Consider the following 10056-nt stretch of genomic DNA (forward strand, 5'->3'; position numbering starts at 1 on the left):
TTACACTTTAAACTAATTTTTTTGGTTATTACTTAATATACAAACTTGAAATTAAAAGGGTTTCTCATTAAACGTTAGTTAAGTTCTGATTATTGAAATTATACATAATTGACATGTCTGGATTACATCTCCTCACACTCTAAATTAAAATGTTAGCTTTTTGTCTAAAATATAACATCATATCCATGAATTACTCATTATATCATTTTTAAAATGAATTTTTGTTTAAAAGTATTTCTCACTAAAATTAATTTATTCTTATCATAAAGTTTTAAAAGTGTATACAATTCATAAAACTTAATTTATATGAAAGTAGGGCTCCAAATTATTATTAGTGTTATAGTTTTAAACAACTTTAGAACTTTATTATCACTTAAAAATATCTAAATATATCTAGAATGATAAAAATAACTTGGTCTTTCTTTTCACGGTAGATTTTATGTATTGTTGTTTTAATCTTCAATTAATTTGTCGTGGTTGGGCTTGCAATAGTTCTAGTTGAGGTTTTAGTTGTTTAAACTGGTGCTATTACTCCAACTAAAAATGATGTTTGAATTAAGATTATTATAAAAAATATTTGTAGATAAATAAATAATCTATAAACCTTCACAATTATCTTCACAATATCCATAACTACCATTGTATTCTCCGTTAGTTACAGAGGTTGCACACCAGGGAAAAGAACTTTCAACTGAAGTACAAGATGAATACTTGACGTTGTTGTAAGTAAAAGGAAACACACAGCTGATACCAGAAGCTGTCTGACAAGCTAAAAGTAAAATAATAAATATATTGTCTCCTTATTAATAGCAGTATTTAAGTTATTACCAGTGCTGCCTGAGCTACTAGCTATAGGAACAAAAAGAGAGTGGTGTAAATAAGTGAACACACTGAAAGTTTAATATGTTTAGGTATAGTGTGCATAGGTTCTACTTACATAGACATTCTGCAGAACAGGATCCGTAGGAGGTGTAAACATTTCCAGGCCCAACTGCAGTGGCACACCAAAATGTGGATCCATAATCTGCATTTGTACAATTACTGTATGATGTACCTTGGTACACAAATGGAAATATGCAGTCAATTCCCTCAAGAGTTTTACATGCTAAAAATGAAAAGAATACATAAGTATTATAGATTCTCGACACTATTAAAAGTAACCGGGTATAACTACAATAATTTTTGGTCGTGGCTCATTTACTAAGAGTTGGTTTGTGTTAGACATGTCAAAGTTGATCATAATGCACTTTCATTTGTGTGTTATCGATTAAATCTATTTTAAAATATATTTAACCCCCTTGTTAGTGGCCGCCATCCTTATTTTATGGGTTAGTTAATAAACTTGAGTTTAAACGTTTACCCAAATATTAAGCTAATTTTATTTCGTGATATACTGTTGCCATAGACTCAAAATTATGTGAATTAATCTGAACAGCATTAGATCTAGAAATCAACAAAATATATTTTGTGATTATTAAAGTTGAAAAAAAATATTATTTCATTTTCTTTTAACAAATTGATGAGATTGAGTGTGGTATATGGAATAAGAGCTGATATTATGTTTGTAGCAATGCAATGGTAAAAAAGGAAAGTAGAAAATGCAAAAGAACTACTTAAAAGGGACCAAATTAATTAAATTCACCAAACCTTGAATAAAAATTGTAAATTTTTTGAATAATTCCATGAAAATACATTTTTGAATTAATAAAATTTTGCATTTATTTTGAAAGATGTTTCAGGAGCATACTAAAAATTTCATGCATTACAATCCATTTTAAACATAAATAAAGCAATTTAAAAAAAAATTAGGGTTCATAACATCCCTGTGTAAAAAAAAATGTTAACAGTCAGTGGATATTGTTGCAACACTTAAATTTAATTAAAGTACAGTTTACAACTTTAATTAAGTACACGAGTGCTAACATTCATAATGAACTTTTTCGAAGCCCATTACTGACTATTTATAGTATACGCTAATACCATCTTAATGAATAGTAAATAAAATCATTAAAAAAGAAAAAAACAATAATGCAGCACTTGTTACGACTGACAACTTTGTAGCTTAAGTTACAATAGCTCAAATTTATCAGGTATGAGGGCTTAACTATATTTTTTTTTACAATATGTTTCATAATATTATAAAATTTTGATATAAATAAAGTGATGTTAGCTTTTTCATATTCGAGTAAAGGGTTTATTGTAATCGTTTTAAAGTCTTACCTACATACATATAAAAAGATTAACTCACCACCGGTTTTCGTCGTTTCCGGAGATACTGAAAGGACAATTGAATATAAAACCAATTGGAAATAAGTTATTTATCGCTCTATTGTTCTTTTTACTTACGTGCACAACTAGCAGGGCAATAATTGTAGTTTAAATAGTTTAGGGCTGCATCAACTGAGGTAGCACACCAAGGTAAAGTCGAATCCTGGAGAGTACATCCAGTGTACATTGTTCCAAAATATTTGAATGGAAAGACACAAGGTCCAGTAGGAGTCTGACACGATTGAAAGGCTAAAAAGTAATAAAATAATCATGTTAAAATTATACTATAATTTAAAAAAAGATAGGGAAATATTTGTTGGTAGTAAAAACGGATGATTCTGTAACTTACACACAGAAGTTATTAATGGTTCAGCTGTTGTTGTTATCTTTGATAATTGTTGTGTAGTTTTTACTGATGATGTGAGTGTTGTTTTAAACTTTAACGCTGGTTTTGTAGTTTTTGCTGATGATGTGGGTGTTGTTTTAGTCATTAATTCTTGTGTTGTAGTTTTTATTGATGGTGCAAATGTTGATTTATTTATTCTTGCAATTGTCGTGGTTGGACTTGCAGTCGTATTAGTTGTTGTTGTAGTGGTCGTTGTTGGTGTCACGACTGGTACTGTTACTCCCACTTAAACATATTAATTGCATCAAGCTTATAACATAAATATGTGAAGAATAAATAAATAAACTATAAACCTTCACAATTATCTTCACAAAATCCATATCTACCATTGTATTCTCCATTAGTTACAGAGGTTGCACACCAGGGAAAAGAACTTTCAACTGAAGTACAAGATGAATACTTGACGTTGTTGTAAGTAAAAGGAAACACACAGCTGATACCAGAAGCTGTCTGACAAGCTAAAAGTAAAAATAATAAATATATTGTGTCCTTATTAATAGCAGTATTTAAGTTATTACCAGTGCTGCCTGAGCTACTAGCTATAGGAACAAAAAGAGAGTGGTGTAAATAAGTGAACACACTGGAAGTTTAATATGTTTAGGTATAGTGTGCATAGGTTCTACTTACATAGACATTCTGCAGAACAGGATCCGTAGGAGGTGTAAACATTTCCAGGCCCAACTGCAGTGGCACACCAAAATGTGGATCCATAATCTGCATTTGTACAACTACTGTATGATGTACCTTGGTACACAAATGGAAATATGCAGTCAATTCCCTCAAGAGTTTTACATGCTAAAAAAAAATGAAAATAATACATAAGGATGATAGATTCTTGACACTATTAACAGTAACTGGGTATAGCTACAATAAATTTTGGTCTTGGGTCAGTTGGTTTGCCTTTGACATAAATATTTATTACAACATACTTAATGTTGTCTGTTATCCTAAAACATCAAGAATTTTTTTGTCTGCAATAGGATTTATTATATTATAAAATTGTGATGTAAATGTTGTAACCATAGCGTTTTAATTTTCAAAGGAAAGGGGTTGTCGAAATTGTTTTAAAGTCTCACCTACATACATATAAAATAATTAACTCACTACCAGCATTCGTCGCTATTGGAGATTCTGTAAACACAATGGAGTATCAATTCATATTTAACACAGTTCTATTGTGAAGTACTGTTCTTTTTACTTACGCGCACAACTTGCAGGGCAATAATCGTAGTTTACATAATTTAGGAATCCATCTACTAAAGTAGCACACCAAGGTATAGCCGAATCCTGGAGAGTGCATCCAGTGTACGTTGTGCCTGAATATATGAATGGAAAAACGCAGGGTCCACTAGCAGTCTGACATGTTTGAGCAGCTAAAAAGTAAATAAATATGAATTTTACATTGTGAAAATTATACTTTAATTTATAAAAAATACAGGGAAGTATTTATCAGTGATAAACAATGAGTATTTATTAACGTACACACGGAAGATGCTAGCAAAAGAATGCAAATTGAAGCAATCCAAATGTTCATTTTGATCTTGAGCCCTTTGGAATGAGATACATAATGATGTATTTGGAAAATTATGTTACAAAGTAAACTTATTTGAATTCTTTTGGACCTTGAATATTGAATACAAGTGTTGATTGTTATATTAATCACAAATTGGTCAAATTGTATAAAATATCGATAACAGACTTTTACAAGACCAAAATCCTTTTATTCCTATATCTAATTTTATTAAACTCACCATGCGTTAATCAAGGATATGTTGTTACTCGGCTTTCAAATTGTTCGTGTTTTTTTTTTCAGTATTTGACACTTTTGATAGATGTGAGCCAATTTATAAATTAATAAAAAGTTCAGACATAAGGTTTAATCTAAGTGTAAGTATTTAGTTTTTTATATAAAAGGGTATTTGTCTGGGTTAAATAACAAATTGTATTATTTTTATTGCAAAGCATGTCTTAAATTCAGTCTTAGAGAAGTTTTATTGGGACGATTTTAATTTGTATTAAAGAAAAATTATTATATATTTCTAATTATTATATTTTATATCATATTTATATATGTATACAACTCCAATATTTAATACATTCAAAGAATAGCAATGTTTTTTTTCTGAAATAGTGACAAAGGATCTCAACAATTTTATGCTTTAAATAAACTCTTTTTGCTTATAAAGAAACGAAACGAAAAACGAAGAAAAATGGAAATAAATAATACTTTATAGACGTGTCACATATTGAATGTGAATATGAAAAGGTTTTTGATCTATCTATATTTAGTTAACTTGATGATTGAAGTTGAAAATTGATAGCATACTTCTACTAATTAAGTACTAAATTGTCCTAGGAGTTTTTATAAAATACAATAAAGTAGAGACAATTTGTTATCTGAAAAAGTATTAATCATAAATAATGAATTCATGTATACAAATATTATATTTCTACACATGTTCAGCCTTCTTTGTCATACGATTTTACTTATTTACTTTCAAATTTTGCAACATTATTTTTTTTATAATCTTTAACATATCATAATTATTTGAAAATATAGTATGATATCGTTAACAATGAACTTTTATGGACACAGAAAGTTAAGCATAGTCTAGTTTTTCTGCATAATCATTCACAAGTATAGAGAAAGAGAATCATTAAGGACATATAAAGATGTTTCCAACCACCCTATCATCATTTTTTTGTTATCCATGGGACAAGTTTTAATCATGTAGCTTAGGGGTATCACGGGAGCACAATTTGGTCTATCACGCATTCTGATCCCTCAAAAGTTGCAAATTGTAAATAAAAATCCGTTTTAGGAAAAATAATCCCGATGAAAAAAATTTACCCCTACCTTTTTGTCTGGAAATGTTTCTGTATGAAGTAAAAAAATTATCAAATAAACTTTTTTTCTCATTTATAAAAACCTTTATGTGTTTTAAAAATTATATTGCACGAGATGTAATTTTTGCTAAAGTTAAATCCCTTACTTCTACAGCGAGATCAACGTTGCACGCCCCGGATTTAGTGCAAAGGCAGACTAAAAAAGATAAAAATTACTTATGAAAAGAAAAATACTCTGCCAATATATATTATTTTTTTATTCCATAGAATTTAGTATACAACAATGCGGATAATTATCCTTAAATTTAGCTGAATACTATTTTTAAACATATTATATGTAAATATATCAAACTGGGTACTGACACTCAGTTTTAAATTTCATTAGTTTATTTCTTGATTTTAAAGTTAACAAAATATATCCGTGTCTTTCGTTATATCTGTAAATCTTAGAGGAAACTTCTGAAACTAGTTCCACTGCCCTTTCTACAGATTGGGAATGGCATGAATATTTCTCTAATTGCAAAGATTCATTCTTTGCTTTCATAAGTTCTTTATCTGACCAATATTGTTAGATTGGAAGAATTGAAATTACTATATTATACCAATGAATCATATTCATGAAATGATTTCAATATTTCATAAATTTTTGTTTACTTCATACAGAAACCTTTCTAGAGAAAAAAATGGGGGGGGGGGGGGGAAATTTCCCGGTTTTTTAAAATAGTAAAATGGATTTTGATTTACCATTCGCAACTTTTGAGGGGTCAGAATGCGTGATAGATCAAATTGGGCTCCCGTGATACCCCCTAATGGACCTTGTCTACAAGAACCCTTCCAATACCAATATAGTATATTAATAAGTTGAAAGAGGACGATGAGAGTATAAGTAGAGTTAGAATTACGTGGAAATAAATGTAAAAATGATAGATCGTCCATACGATGCATTCGAATATCGGGATTCGCATTAACTTAGCTTTCCCTTGACTATGATTATATACAGGATCATTAAGGTAAATCCGGGCCATCTTTAATTTCATCCTGAACAATAAGGAAAGCATGTAACTAAATTATTTAAATTTTAAATGAGAGTTTGAGCGATAGGTTTAAGTTAGTTGAATAACTTTTAAATCAAAACAAGTATTCACGATGGATGAGAACTGAAGGAACACCCAGCTTACATCAGAAGATGCTTAAGTATCCAAATATCACAGTCTACAACATGTAAAAGGAGGAGGGAGTATATAAAAGAATAGCCCACAAGTCCTGAAGTGATAAACAAGCAATCCCAGATTCCTTGGTGACCTGAAACGGTCCGCGAAGGCATTTCCTGCGACTTGGATTAACCTTCTTGCCAAAAAGCGCCAAGTAAGCCGTGCAACAGTCTCCAAGACCATTAACACTCACCTGAGGACGAAGAAATACCTCCTCTAAAAAATGTATATCCTTACAGAAAAAATAAAGGCCACCTAGGCTGCCCATGGAAGAAAATTGTAGAACGATTTATATTCCCATGGTATCCGAATTATCTTTTATTTTTATGATAAACCATGGTCTATCAACAAATCCCACAACATCCAGACCGACAAATGTTTGACCACAGAGAGAACTAATGTCGCCTCGCCTTTAAAACCAAGTTTCCTGCCAGTATTATGCCTGGTCATTTATCATTGGAAGGAACATCAGTTTTATGCCTCCATCTTCTTTGAACCAAAAGAGAGGGTGAGTCCGGACAACTGTCTGACCAAGTGATATGATACCTTGGATGAAAGCTGAAGCCAATGGTGTCGAGTTCCTGTTTCAATAAGACTGGCCCCCTCTCACAAGGGCCACAAGCGCCAAAACTTGTTGAAAGAAGAGAAGATGACATTTTTGGCCCCCAGACCTGGCCCTCTAACTTCTTCGATATGAATTCCATGGATAACGTTTTTTTTGTAGGGGAGGGAGGGGGGGGGTTAATTGATGAGAATCAGCAAATTAAATTTTAGCCCAACCTTGGATACAAATTTTTTTATCACTTTGGAATAAAAGTGACCAGCCAAACAATCCTATCCCAAAAATTACTTTTTCACCAATGAATGCGTATATTTTAATATATTTTTAAAGCAATAAGAAAAAACTCACATATATAGTGATCATTAAAGCCTTTTTATGCCTAAAGTAATAGTTGTACAGCATTTTAAGCTTTTAAAGTACTGTGTCAAGGTCATATTAAAGATCGAAGGTAACAAAAGAAGTTAAATTTTTTTAAATTTTTATTTCAGCTTGTGTATTAAGATGATCTGTTACTTCATTTTTTTGTTTTATTTTTATAAAAAAGTTATGTTTGTAAAGTTTGAGTTTTCAATTGATGTTTTTTGACTTCGATAGTCACTTGAAAATGACTTATTTTAAAATAACATTCTCTATTTGTAAAGAGATTAAGAAGTTAGATTTTTAAAGTTATGTTATTGAATTTCAGAAGTTTCATTCAAGTTTCTTTTTTCAAATACTTCGATACATGGCTTTAATTAAATTTTTTTTTAAAGTGCTTAAAGATACTCTTGCATGCCAAAAATTGAGCTAAAATTGCATTTGATTTTAACACTACTCCCCCCTACGTTTGGGGGGAGTTAGAGAGGAAGGTCGCTGCACACATTGACTCCTTCAAGGCCTCCATTATCAAGTACTGTGAAAAAGTCTCCACTGCAGGCGTGGTAAAGGCCTTCAAATCTTCTAAGCCTTGTATCAAGCGAATGATTCGCGAAGATGGCGGAGACATTGATTTTTGTATAAAAAGTTTATGGTATAAAACGCTTATGAAATTTTCATCACTTTAGTACCAATTTCGGAATGAAATTGGTACTCATCTGTTTTAAGCAAAATAGTTAATTAAATCTACTATCCTTCAATTAAAAATTACTGTATAAATGAATAAATCTTGAAGAAGGCAAATAATCATGATAAATAAAAAATTTCATATAATCGGATCTTATGTTCAAGAGTATACGAAAAAGTATTTACGATACAACATAGACTTTATGTAGTAAGAAGCATTCATATAAATACCGGGGTGTATGATATCCCAGTTCCCTAAAAAAGGTTTAAAATGCACATTTATTTATATAATTTTGTGAACTTTTAAAATCTGCAATGTACCCTTCTCTTATTTCTCCCTCTTACACCTACAAAATATTTTGTATATATATATATATATAATTTTTAAGGAAACCAAAATGTTTATATGTATTTGTTAAATTTTGTATACATTTTATACAAAGACAGCTTAATGTGGCACAATTTTGCGAGAATAATATCTTGCAATTTCTTTAAAGGTATTACACATCTGGTTTGTTCAATTCCTGGCTATAAAAAGTTTTTTTTTATCATGCATTGAAAATTAATTTAATGTTACATACAAAAAAAAATACATATTATTAACAAAAAATATATATAGTTTAATAATATGAAAAAAAAAAAAATAATAAGGAGCATACCTATACAACATTCACTTTGCTGGAGATTTTATACGCCGTGAAAGGTTTTTTATTTGACCTATTTAATGCATAAATGAGCATGGTCTTATGAATACTTTTAAGAGGGTTATGGAAATATATACATTCATGTAGTGTATATACATGTGAATGGTGTTATTGAAAAGGGATGGTTTGCCATCACTTACCTTGAGCTGTACTTTTTCCCATCAAAAAGCACTCTAAAATTAAAACATATATATTCTTCCTTATTCAGTGTTTTAGAACTAACAATAGGAGTATACATATCTGAAAATGAGTTACATTTAAAATAGTTCCATCTATGTGTAAAGCTCGGGACTTTTCAATCAATATGCTATTGATTTTGTTTTGAAAAAAAATACATTTTCATGTTAAAAACCTCAAGGATTTGTTGAGTGAGGCTCAGGTGTTTGGCAGAAGTTAAGATACAAATCATATGGTTTGAGATGACACACTCTCCATGCAAAAAGGGTTATATAAGAATGTTCATATAAAACTGATAGTGTTCAAGTTCTCCAATAAAGTTAAGAACCTGTCAGTAGCACTACTAATTGATTGTAATTTAACCTGTTGAAGGGATAATTATTGAAAGAAAATTGTATTCACTTCTAATAATATATTAGCAACTAGGAATGAGTATAGCAAAACAACCTCTTATGTAAAAATACGTTCAAGATTTTAGTTTTAATTATGTGGCTCGGTAGTTCTGGTTTATCGATAATTTAGATAGATTTTTTCTAAAGAACAGCCGGATATATGGGTCTGTAGTCGATGGTTCCAAATATGATATTGTAAACTAGTGTAATTACTCATATTTGCTCATAGCTATTAGGCGTCGATTAACTTTTCTTTTATAAAATAAATAGGCATCCCCCTTTTTTAATATATTTATGTCACGCTGAGATTTGCTATACAACTATTTTTTTTTTTGAAAAATAATTTAGTGTCAAAATACAAACTTTGCTTCGGTACAACAGAAAAAAAATAAGAAAAATTATGAAATTTTATCTTTAATTGAATTTGATACCCATTTGCAACATTAGA

General features: G+C 30.1%; 1 protein-coding gene across 1 annotated transcript; it reads right to left on the bottom strand.

Annotated features, from left to right (window-relative positions):
- Window positions 1-325: 325 nt before the first annotated feature.
- On the bottom strand, window positions 326-4271 carry LOC121128529 (uncharacterized). Its single transcript, XM_040724113.2, has 13 exons — window positions 4157-4271; window positions 3877-4047; window positions 3779-3805; window positions 3302-3469; window positions 3193-3213; window positions 2968-3132; window positions 2618-2899; window positions 2347-2517; window positions 2249-2275; window positions 938-1105; window positions 829-849; window positions 605-769; window positions 326-537 (listed from the first exon to the last, which is right to left on the bottom strand). Exons 1-13 carry the CDS (start codon window positions 4206-4208, stop codon window positions 515-517), a joined length of 1461 nt encoding a protein of 486 aa, XP_040580047.1. The 5' UTR covers window positions 4209-4271; the 3' UTR covers window positions 326-514.
- Window positions 4272-10056: the final 5785 nt, after the last annotated feature.

This window comes from Lepeophtheirus salmonis, chromosome 13 (assembly GCF_016086655.4).
Source record: "Lepeophtheirus salmonis chromosome 13, UVic_Lsal_1.4, whole genome shotgun sequence".
Taxonomy (NCBI): Eukaryota; Metazoa; Arthropoda; class Copepoda; order Siphonostomatoida; family Caligidae; genus Lepeophtheirus; species Lepeophtheirus salmonis.